General features: G+C 36.0%; 2 protein-coding genes across 2 annotated transcripts in view; both read right to left on the minus strand.

Moving 5' to 3' along the window:
- The window catches only part of LOC150100677 (NEDD4-binding protein 2-like), a 139,740-nt gene extending 135,583 nt beyond the window's left edge, over positions 1-4,157 (minus strand). Inside the window, exon 1 of the mRNA XM_090401214.1 lies at positions 336-4,157. Coding sequence (XP_090257340.1) covers positions 336-4,146 — 3,811 coding nt within the window. The 5' untranslated portion in view covers positions 4,147-4,157. The remainder of the gene's footprint in view (positions 1-335) is intronic.
- On the minus strand, positions 4,156-12,827 carry LOC150100678 (uncharacterized; the record flags this gene model as incomplete). Its single annotated transcript, XM_090401859.1, has 2 exons — positions 12,467-12,827; positions 4,156-4,235 (listed from the first exon to the last, which is right to left on the minus strand). Coding segments are annotated over exons 1-2 (375 nt in total), but the record flags the coding sequence as incomplete, so codon positions are not given.
- Positions 12,828-13,066: the final 239 nt, after the last annotated feature.

Here is a 13,066-nt window from a genome sequence, read left to right on the forward strand (position 1 = left end):
TGCATTCAATAAAGTTATTCTTTCATATTCATAAACGATGAATTATCTGAATCTAAATCTATAAATCACCCAAACCAGCTCACAGGTACACACCACTGATCACCTTAAATTTTGGCAGATTCACACCCACTGTGTACCACTTTTTGATATCTATCTGTCAACCATCCCCTGATCCAGTTTAAGATCCATATTCTTCTGTGCGACTGTCCATATATTATATATCCCTAAAGTTTGAAGAACAAATAGGATCAAGAATTTAAAATGTTATATATATATATATATATATTAAACATTTTATAACTCACATGTAAATATAAATAAGATAAGCATCTTACCTGCCAAGATATTGTGCCCAAATGAACCAAACAATTCTTCCAACTGCAAAGCAAAAGCTTTATCTAATTTTAACGTCAATTTCTTTAATAAGAAGGGTATTTCTCTTTCAGAGGTACTACATTTATCACCCATGGAATTTTCTGGCTCATCTGGTTTAAAATTTTCAAGCACACACTTAGCTTTGTCTTCAGAAACAGTTTCAATATTTTCACTAAATACAGTGTCAGTTTTTCTATTCCACTCATCATTAATATCTACAATAAGTTCATGGTTCTCAAATAATTCTTTATTTGTAGTACTCTCTTTAGCATGAGTAACAGACAGTGGAGACATGACTTTTAATTCTGCTTCAATAGGACAATCTGCTAGATCGCCATCTTCAATAATCTTAAGTGGTGTTAACTCTCTGGACTCGCTACTACTACCACTATTATTATCAGTACTATAATCAAAACCACTGTCCATAAGAAGATCTGCAACCCAATAATGATCTCCATGGCACTTTTCATATATATCCATCAAGTCATCTGGAAGCAATGATGGAAAGCATGCATGTAAAAAGTTTATTTTTTCTTGCATTTTTAACTCTTCAGGTAGATCTTCAGTAGTGGTACTCTTATTCAGGTTTAAACTATGAGAAATTTGAGTTGGGAGCATATCGCAAGGAACAGCATCTGGCGAAACAGCAATCCTCTCCATATTACATGATAATATAACTACATCATCATCATCATGTACATCAACACCTGACTGTACTTTATACAGTGTAACAAAATCTGCTGGCTCAGTCTGACTTTCCCTGTCTACTCCAACCTCATCCATAACTTGAGGAAAGAACACTTGTATGGCATTATCTAAACTGCCATTGGGAAAATCTGGGATGCTCCAGTCTTTTCTTGGTAAATCAGAATTTAATGGTTTTGTAATTTCAGTGAGATTTGCTGCAATTTTCTGACTTACTTTTGTGAAATTTTGGTCTTCATGATATGATATATTTTTGGGGAAATCTAAACCTTGCATATCTAGCTGTGAATGGTCAGTACTATCATAAATGGGAGTAACAAGTGAAAATGTAGCTAATTTACAAGGTAATTGTCTATGATCACTTTGCTTCAATGCATTCATACGCTGAGGTTTGGGATTTGTGTCTATCTCTGAGTTTTCATTTATTTCTTCATCAGAACTAATCCAATTTGAAACTTTACAATCTTCTGCAGAATTCCAATCTAAAGCTTCATTTTCATTATCTACAGAATTTTCTAGAGTTTTATCTTTATTATATATATCGTGCTTATTTGTTGATTTTAGATCAGAAAATCTCCTATTTAGCAATTTAAAAGTTTCACGTTGTGATTTTGGTTCATTTCGAATTTCTGAATCATCTTTTACACTATTACACTGTGGCAAATCCCATTTTATGAGTTCATTACTTGGAACAGGTTCTAAAAGATTATCTAGTTCGGTATATGAATCATTTAAAGAAGTATTATTTCTGTACATTTGATATCTTGGCAGTAAAATTTCATTTTCAACTGCAGTATTAAATAAATCATTCTGTTTTTCAACTGCAGTATTAAAATCATTCTGATTTTCAACTGCAGTATTAAATAAATCATTCTGCTTTTCAACTGAAGTATTAAAATCATTCTGATTTTCAACTGCAGTATTATATAAAACATTTTCATTGCTTACTTCCTTTATTTTACCTTCTTGCTTTTTAAGAACAGGATCACTGGAAGCAGTGTTTAACAAAATCGGAAAAACCACTTTTTCTTTCCCATTTTCATTATTCTTTCCCTTCTCCACTTCAAATTCATCCTGTTCTTCCTCTTCCTCCTCTTCTTCCAAAACATCATTTTTTAAAGTAGGTTTATCATTCAGTAGATCACCAGACCAAAAGAAGTCATCATCATGTTCTGTGACTGCTTCCCATCCAGATATATCTTGACTAGAACAACTAGTTGAAGTGTGACAACTGTGACTAACTGAATCCTCACTATCTTGTCTCAGCAAAGCCATTAAGTCAGTAAGATTAATTTTTTCTTCTCCTTTTTCAAACATGCACTTATCTGACTGTTCACAATTATTAACATTACTTAGATCATCTTCAAAATCAGATGTTTCATCTTTGATATCATCTGCTTCAAACACTACCTTGTGCTGCTCTTCACTTGCTTCAGAAACTGAACCTTTTGTACTGATGGAGAAAGAATCTGCTTCCAAATGACAGAAAGTGTGATCAGTACCACTGTTTTCCATATCATGAATAATTAAAGTATCGGTATTTGATATATTAGATGTCAGCTCATTTTTAAAATTTGGGGATAAATTACTGGATGCTAAGGAAGTGTCTGATGTGGATTGATTTGTATTTATTTTTCTTTGTTTTCTACAAGTTTCTTTTACTGATATAATCAATTTATCAACTGTTACAGTTTGATCATATTTTGTCAACATATACTCAATCTTTTCTTGCGACACCGCATGGATACAATGTTTTGCTAATTTACTAGGTTTAAATTTCCATTTAGTATCTGGTTCTAAAATTTCTATTCCATATCCATGCTTTAAACCCATTTTGATATATGGTTTCATTTCCCAAATTTCTAAATTTGTATTGTCTATGATAACAGGTGTCTGCTGTTTCTCAACTGCTCGTTTTGCTCGTTTTTTATTCCACTCATGAGCTTCTGGAAGTTTTGTCCAGTCATAACGATACTTTCCTTTCCTCCAGAAATAATCATCAGTACTTAACACTACTCCAGAGTAACGTAACTGTTTAGCTAAAGTAGACTTTCCACTCCCAGGTAACCCTCTCATAAGAATTAAAAGCTTTTTGCCTTGCTTAATTTCACATGCAATGCGTTCCTTAGGTTTAATGATTAACTTCACTTCCTCAGAAAGACTTCTTTCTTTTGGAGTGACAGGTACAGTTATATCTTCATTATTCAATTCAAACCATTTTGATGTTGAAGAATCAGGTGAATGGTTAATAACATTATGTATATTCTTTGGAAACGAGATAAATGAACCAGGACTGCTTGCTCTCACTGAACTATTTATAATAGAATTTGGTTTTCCTGAAATTCCAGAGTGAACTACAGGAGTGATGAACTGTGGTATATCTCCTGTTTGGAAAAATGGAGATGAAACACTACTTGTAAGAAATGAATTAGGTGTAACAAACCTTTGCGTAAAAGGTGGATATCTGACTAAAGGCCTAATAGTTTCCTTAGAATTATTACAAGTTACCTTCATTTGATCTTGAGAAACAACATGCCCATCAACTTCATATTTATCTTCTAAATGCTGGCTCAACAATTTCATATGTTCTGGATGGAAGTTTGTATAGTTATGATTTGGGGCACAACAAATTTCAGATAAATTCTCGTGTATTTTCAGATTTGGTGTTGATAAAGAGTAATGCGACTTCTGCAGCATCTTCAAACCACTGTTAGAATGCTGATCCTTATAATTATATTGAACTGCATCATGAAACTGAAACTCATCACTGCTCAAAATTCTTTGTGTTATATCCATTTCGTCAATATGATGTGAATCATTATCTAAACTATTACTTCTACAAGGAATGGGTGGGGACATTTCACTGCTGCATGCAAGAGCACCATTACATTTCAATAATTTATTTTTTTCTTGAGGATGTAATACCACTGAACTATCAATTTCTTTTTTCTTTTCTGTACTTAACACACCTTCCTCATTGACTTCTATATGATCAAGTCCCATCGTTTGAAACTCTTTATTTTGAAGAAAACTATGAATTTCACTGACATTATTTTGACCTTCCATATTAATCACTTTCACGTGATCTTGAGCACCAATAACTTCCGTACTTGAATCACTGGTAAGTGCAAATAATGTCTCAAGAGCTTGATCCACTAGAAATAAAAATTTAAAACATAACTTTATTTAGTTTAATATCCAGGACTAAAACCAATAAAACTATCTACAATGCATTTTCTATTATGCACTTGATATACAAATTAACACAACAGTGTCAAAATGAATTATAATTTATTAGTAACTTATGTTAACACACTGTTAGTGTAAGTTGCTAACAATGTGATACTGTTATGATAAATGCCCTTAAAACACAAACATCTAGTTAAGTCATGTTAAGAATAGGCATATTTCATTTTCTTAATGTACATTTGGTCAAAATAATCAAAAATGAACAGATAAAATTTACTCTCATCTTTTAAAAAAATGCAAATACATTTAAACATTATTAACTACTGAGTGAACTTATTAATGGCTCAATGAAAATGATGATTAAAGAAATCAAAAGTTTACACCTATTTAAATGGAAAACTAATTAAGCTGATAAAGCTTAATTAGTTTTAACACTTGAGCAATCAGCTTCTTTATCTGTTATCAAGCAAATTTTTCTTTTACCACATTCAGTGCATTTTTAATATAGAGTGAAGATGTTTTCACTTCATTCAAGCTATTATATTTCAAATGGCTTTAAATAGAAGACACTTGAAATGGATGTAAAAGATGCATCTAATATAGACACTAATAACCATAGCAATGACAGCATCAGGAACTGGAAATTAGGATATGATCAACCAAAGCTTGTTGATACAGCCCTCAAAATGCCCAGTTTCAATTTTCAATGTTCATGCAAGTCCAATTTCAGGTTCTATCCTATCAATCCCACATTAATTTTTTTAAGCAATCATCAAGATCCAGATTCCAGTTTTTAGAACATCCACCCATAGGAAACCCCCCGCCACACACACACACACACACACATTCTCTCTCTCAGGCCACTTTCTACAAATTGATTATACTCCCCAATATCTACAACTGCAAGCCCAGCAAACTCATGAAAAATTCGAGTTTTTATGGCATTTGTGACATAATAAAGTTTATTAGACATGTATTCACAAGAATAAATAATAATTTTTATTATTACATGAGTCCGCACAGTTAGCTTAGTGGCTGTGTGCTTTGCAACCATATGCCTGGTGAAGGAGTGTCCTGGGTTTGATTCCTGTTGGTGACGTGAGGAGCTGAAGGATTTTCCTCAGCCATAGCCAAGTTGGCCGGTCTTGGGCGTGAACAGTAGGTTTTTTCCCCAGTTTATCCTGACGTTTTTCATCCCACAAAGCAGGCAAACCGGCCTTGAGAACTCAACACTACAGGACATAAGATACACCAGGGCGTAGGGCTGACCACCTTATCCTGTGAACAGTTTGGGGTCCAATGATTAATAAACCCTCAACACTGCAAGGTAAAAGAGGGTAAAAAGAAGATGAGAGAGAGATTATTACATGAAAAATCCCTTTTTTTATGTGTGTTGTTCCTCATGCTGACAAGAATCAAATGTCTTTTCCCACCAAAGGTACATATCACATCTGAAGAACTATATGGCATGTTCTTCAGACATGTCATATAGTTCTTCCAAAGCCTGTTCCAAAGACAAGAGGTAAATGGAATGAAGGAGGATAAGAAAATTGGTTTGATAGCTTGAATCATCTGAACTATGTGTGTAGATGTTGAATTGAGTATGATATAGCTCCTCATGTCTTTATAGGTTTTAAAGGAAAGTGGAGAAATGATAAGTGAAGTGGCAAAATGAAATGAAGTTGTAAAAACATGAGGAGCTCATGTTTTTACACTTTAAAAGAAAGGGTAAGAATTATGGTGGCCACTTGAGTAGAACCATCCCAAGGAAAATACATACAGAAAAAGGCTTAAAGCTGAAATACAGCATTTATGAGAGTGATGGGAATGGGGCTATGAGAAAATGGTCAGCTATAACTTCGAGCATTTACCATGTTTTTGGTGCACAATGCTCAAAGGCTGAATGAATTTGAGATTTATATAACAATCACACAATCAGGGCATGCTGTCTTTAGAAGCAGAACACCAAGAGGCTTTTGGAAATTGAGGCAGTTAGAGATGTGATGCATTTGTGCCAAAAAGCTTATAAGTGGAATCAGTTCTAAATAAAAATCTGACTGCATCTGAATATATCAAAAGTTAAAGAAAAGTTAAGCAAAATCTTATAATAAGGCATAAGCATAACTATGTTTTGGAGAACCCACATGAATTTCTACAAACCTTTCCATGTTGAAAGTTTATTTTTCACTTGGTTAGACTATAATAAATTTAGTTTAATCCTTTATCCAAATGTGAGCAAACAAAGTTTGCACCTGAAAATATCTTCAGGACTGGAGTAAGGCAGTACAACATCAGGCAACTTGTAGCAAAAGTGGACCAAGCTAACATCACTCCTATCTCAGTATCTCCCATAATGCAAAATATCTCCTTGCGGATATGTATAATGTTATTAATTAAGGGAAGGGTCACTACCCAGACTAGTTTCGACCTTTATTGAGGTCTCTTCACTGGGAGACCTCAATAAAGACCACTATTATAGTCTAACCAAGTGAAAAATAAACTTTCAACATCTTTCTCTAGATCCAGAGTAATTTAATAAAAAGATGGCACACAGTTTGGCAACTCCTATAGGTAAAGATGACTTTGCCATTGCTTCTGCCTGGTATCTCCACTTCTGGGCCTGGCTCCCACTGAAGAGACCTCAATAAAGGTTGAAACTAGTCTGGGTAGTGGCCCTTCTCTTAATGCATAACATTATACATATCTGCAAGGAGATGTGTCTTGCATTAAGGGAGATACTGAGATAGGAGTGATGTTAGCTTGGTCCACCTTTGCTACGAGTTGCACTGCCTTACCCCAGTCCTGAAGATATTTTCAGGTGCAAACTTTGTTTGCTCACACTTGGATAAAGGATTAAACTAAATTTATTATAAACCTTTCCGTGTTTATATTCAAATGGTAAGGTTGGCTAAAAGATATGCTAAAGATTAAATGTAGAAAAATACATACTGCTGGTCACTAATCAATTTGTAGCAAAACATATGATGAAAAAGCTGGCTGTTAATATCCTTTTGTTATTTTTGAGAGAAATGACAAATGTTAATTCTGGAACATAAATTTCAAGCACAAATGGGAAATACTATCAATACCAGGTTTTTCTGTGGAAGGAACTAGAGGAGGCAGACAGCTGTTCTTGGTATAGTGGAAAGTGATTTGCTATGGTCATCAATAATACAGCAGCTAAAAAAGAACAATGGCAGGAGATCTGCAGAGTGATGATGTCGTATGAATGGGAAAGGGATAGGATCATGGAAGGGCAGAGGTTGTTGCATCCAACAGATTTGGCATAGGATGGTATTTTGGATGAGATTATGGCTATAAGATCAGAGTATTATGTATGTTAATTGCACATGTTCTCTGGCTGGTTTACTAGTTTTTCAGAATGAAAAACTACTACCTCTGCATAATACTTGCTAACTCAACTTCACAAAAGCCAGGATTTAAATCTAGATCTTTCCAACCAGAAAAAGCACTTCCATTACTACCTGAAGTACAGAGGCTTGACTAAAATGCTCAAATGCCATTTGAGTAGAACTCAGTTTTCTGTATTTAGCTCTCTCAAAATTAGAATGGATTTTCTTGACAAATTTTTTTTTGCAAGTGTAGCAAGCTGCAGTATAGGCTGAAAGTGTGATGCTGGATTTGTCTCAAACCATATTGAACTTTTTTTTTTTTTAAACTTAGAATGACCTGGTATACTTATTATTATTATTATGTGACACCTCCATGGAGTCCAAAGACTCATCGAGGGAGAGTGTGCCAACAACGTCAAATGAAACTACTTACTAACTGCGCTCAAACTTGCTTAACTTTTGCGTAAGTCATTAGGTAGAGGCTCTACCAATCGACCAACCTTTGTTAGAGAACTAAGGCTTGGATGATAGTGAATTTGGAATAAAGTGAAGATCACGAAAACCTCATTACAGCAGTAATTCACTCAGTGCAGGAATTTGGATCAGGTGAGAGAAACAATAATCAGAAATCATGGAAAAGAGGAGTAAAAATCACAGACATCAATTCTATTTGGAACCACAACAGTGTCAAATAATATGGATCAGGAATGGCTGGGGAAAGAATTCTATGAAAAAAGATTAACAATTTTTGCATTACAAGAGAAGAGCTCAGCTGCAGCATAATGGGAATGAGAAATAGTTAAGAAGCATCTACTGTATTTTGAGGATGTTGAATATTATCCAGTATTTTGATAAAATGGATGATTTGTTAGTTGTGGAAAAGTTTTTTCACTTGTGACAAATCAGATTAAACTACTCAAGAAATTATATTCTTGTTTTATCCTTTAATCCAAGTGTAAACAAACAAAGTTTGTGTGTGGAATACATTCATAACCAGGCTACTTGTATATAGAAGCTATTGACTTTGCATTAATTACCTTTGTATTCCATAATGTAAAGCATGCATGCACACACACACACCCTTTTAAAAGTGTACAATTATAATATCATACATTATGAGAAGGACCACCACCCATACCGGTTTGACCTTTATTAAGGTCTCATCAGTGTGAGCCAGTATGCGTGGTTAGCCTAGTGGCTGTGTGCTTCGCAACCAGACTGGGGAAGGAGTGTCCGAGGTTCCATTCCCGTCGAAGACGTGAGGAATTTGAGGATCTTCCTCAGCCATAGCCAAGTTAGCCGGTCTTGCGCGCGGGCAGTAGGGTTTTTTCTGCCAGTTTGTCTGCTGTTTTTCATCCCACAAGCAGGCAAACTGGCCCCGTGAACACACACATGGATCTACAGCCATAAATACTTAACCCCCCCCATGAGGGGGCTCAACTATCCCCCAATAGGGATGGGGGAGAAAAAGGGAGGAAATTCCATATGAAGAGGTGTGAAGACACACCTCTTTACAATTAGTAAAGAGGTGTGTCCAACCTTATTCATGAAATTCTTTGGATTAGAGCTAGACATGGAAAAGTTTTTTCACTTGGTTGCCAATTAGCATGATCTAAGAAATTATATTGTCATTTGATCCAAGTGTAAAGAAGTGTAAATTTGAAGCTGTGTACCACACTGTATGCCAGGAAATTTGTGAAGCTGGGGATGTGGGGGTGGTAGGAGATAGACAGTTGAACTTTCCAGAGCATAGTTTGAATACACTTTTTTAATTTATTGATCTGAGACTTAGTCAGACTTTAGTTTATGATCCCACTGAAATTTAGTGGGATCATACACTAAAGGTCTGTGGGTGGAGGAGTCTCTGAGAATGATATCCATTTTAATAAATATTATTTATTAAACTTCTAACATGAGTTTCTCCAAGCACTTAAGCCTTTAAACACAGATGCTAAACACTGGTTATGGCTTTCCATGTTCATTAAAAACATCTAAAAAAAAAATTGAAAGGCTATAATGGCTCTAGGCACTATATTTCATATTATAATCATAGCATCACTCTAAGACTAATAAACAGTATTCTACAACCATAAAATGGTAAGTATAGTTATGATAGTGCCACCAATCGGTGAGAGTGATCATAGGGTCTTAACTTGGGAGGTGGCTAAAGGTGTAGAATTTTCAATTAAGACAGGGTACATGTGGAATTATCGGGCTGGAAAGTATGACAAGCTTAGGAGTTTGATTGGTTCAGTGCCATGGCATGTACAACTGCAAGGACTAGAAGTTGATAGTGCATGGGAGGTAGTTAAGAAGTGCTTGCATGAAGCAATGGCTGACTGTATACCTAGAGTCCAAATAATAAATCAAGTAGGGGTTAAATGGATGAATAACACCATTAAGCTTGAGTTGCAAAAAAAGAAACAACTATGGAGGGAATTTAAGGAGAAGGGTGACCGGCAGGCACATGAACGGTATAAAGCACAGGCCAGAAGGGTGACGAGTGTGGTAAGAAAAGCAAAAAAGGATTACGAAAGAACATTGGCCATGCAGGCTAAAGAGAATCCTAAACAGTTTTTTAAATATGTAGCAAGTAAAAGGAAAAATGTACATGGCAGATTGATTTTAAAGAATGCCGATGGTAGGGAGGTAACTGAATCAGTTGAGATACTTGAGTTACTGAGTGAGCACTTTGCAAAAGTATATCATCCAGGTGGTGACATTGCAGAAACAAATAAACCAGTAGATTATACGGGAATTGTGGTTAATGAAGTGGAGGTGAGTAGTCTATTGCATAACCTCAATGTCAATACATCTGTGGGATTGGATGGTATACCAGCTCGTGTTGTACGAGAAGCAGCTAAAGAATTGTCAGTACCCTTGACCATTTTGTTTAATTTGAGTCTCGGGTCTGGGTTAGTCCCGAGCGGGTGGAAAGAGGGGAAAATAGTTCCACTGCATAAAGGTGGTTCCAAGACTGCTGTAGTAAATTACCGACCGATTAGCATATCAGGAATCATTGTCAAGGTTTTAGAGAAAATAGTCAAGAGGAAAATACAAGATTGGATAGAAGAAAATGGGATACTGTATCGGGGACAGCATGGTTTTGTGAAGGGTAGGTCATGCCTCAGTAACTTGCTCACGTATTATAACACAGTGACAGCTGAACTGGATAAGGGTAATGGGTTTACGGTGATTCTACTGAACCTTGCCAAGGCCTTTGACAGGATTCCACATGGAATTCTAATCAGTAAATTGCAGCATATGGGAATGGACATAGGGTTGGTGAGATGGATAGGAGGGTGGTTGACGGAGAGATATCAGAGAGTGGTTTACTCGGGAGTAGAGTCCACAAGACGGCCTGTGACTAGTGGTGTGCCACAAGGATCTGTTCTTGGACCACTGCTGTTTAATTTGTTCATAAATGATATAGGAAATGATCTGAGAGGAACAGTTCATTTGTTTGCGGATGATGCAAAGTTGGGTAGGGCAATAGTGAATGCAGATGACGTCAAAATTTTGCAGGATGATTTGGATAGACTGGAGGTCTGGGCTAAGGAGAATGGATGTCAGTTTAATGTGGCAAAATGTAAGGTTATGCATTTTGGGGTGAAAAGATTGGCGGCAGTTTACTGCATTGGTGGAACCGTGCTCCAGGAAATTGATGAGGCACGAGATTTAGGAGTGTTGGTAGATAAGGAATTGAAATTTAGGGGACACATTGCAAAAGTGACCAAAACAGCTCATCAAATCACTTGGTTGCTGAAGAATACGATGACAAGCAGAGACAAGCAGGTTATTGTTCCTCTGTATCGAGCCTTGATAAGACCGCATCTAGACTACTGTGCTCAGATTTGGTCACCTAGGTTTCTTCTTGATGGGGAGGAGGTGGAGAGGATCCAGAGGCAAGTGACCAAGATGACAGCAGGTCTGTGGAATGAACCGTATGAGAACAGGTTGAGGATTTGTGGGTTGCAAAAATTGGTTGATAGGCGGAGGAGGGGAGATATGATTGAGACATTCAAATTACTGAAGGGTTTCTATAAAATTAATTCAGAAGATATTTTTGAGAACAGGGCTGGTTGTGGGAGGACTAGGGGACATCCATGGAAACTGGGCAAAAGTGTGGTTAGTAAAGGTGTTAGAGCTGGGTTCTTTACTTTTAGAGTAGTGAATGAGTGGAATGCGCTCCCTGAGTCTGTGGTAGATGCTGTGACAGTGAATGAGTTTAAGGCGAGGTATGATAGATACTGTATGAATGTCAAATAGTTGTGATAAATATGATTTGGGGCCTCCCTCGATGAGTCCAATGACTCCCTGGAGTTGCCCGTAATAATAGTAATAATAATAGTAATAATAGTTTGGTGCTGATTTTCATCGTATAGAACCTAATACTAGTGTACAATTGCAATAAATGTGCAATTACAAAATAACTTTTTCAAACTACTTCACACTTCCAATGAAATGGCCATTGCACACAGACAATATGGAAAGAAACAGTTTTGTTGTGGCAGTTATTACATTTGCCTAATCAGTCTACAGTCTTTTAAACATTGCTGTCACAGTCACATGGTTTCCACATTCATTGCCACTAGAGCTAGGTTTTGTTGACAGCAAGGGAAGACATTCACATGTACACATGATATGCCACGAAATTTGTAAACATGACTGTCTTTTACGTTCAAAACGATGAACCAGATGTTTTTCGGGAGGAATTACAGTTAGCAGTCGAAACACTGAAATTGTGTTTCGATCAGTAACAGTGACGTCAAATAGCAACTAGAAAACAAATATTTTTGCTGCACATAAAAATCAAATAAAATTATACAAAAATAAATAAATACCATTGAATTCACATTCCGAAAATATCATTGACACTACATCAGGCTCAAGCTTATCTTTAAAGACATCCTGCATATGTCTCAGAGATTGAACGGGGTCTATATCATCACCTGAGGCAAACCAATTTTTAATTACAGCTCCATTTTCGATGTTAGAGCTACCTCTAGCATGTTTACATTTCTTCGAAAATTCTCCAGCACATATACCTCGATTGGCACCATCTGTCACATAGGAAGAATAACTTCCTGCCTTCCTGTTATTTTTCTTCGGCATTCCTCTAAACCAGTTACGTACCATCTAAAGGAAACAACGAAATGGGATATATTACCAAAAGGTTAAAAAGCACAGGACAAATATACATCATGTCTTTATCTTATTTTCCTTCACACAACAATATTAATCTTCAAATTCAAGCAGATAAAATATGCCCAGACAGCAACTTTTACGAAAGGTCAACAAAACAGCGCCATCTCCAACTTAACCAATAGAAAAGTATGTTCATATATCATATAACATAAAATTACCTTCTATTTACTCACAGTTAATTCATTAGTCATTTTTCGGTGCGCACTGTAGCGTTGCTCGCTAGTAAACATACAGCA

The sequence above is a fragment of the Typopeltis vanoorti genome, chromosome 12 (genome assembly GCF_054136105.1).
Source record: "Typopeltis vanoorti isolate ZY-2024b chromosome 12, IOZ_Tvanoo_1.0, whole genome shotgun sequence".
NCBI lineage: Eukaryota > Metazoa > Arthropoda > Arachnida > Uropygi > Thelyphonidae > Typopeltis > Typopeltis vanoorti.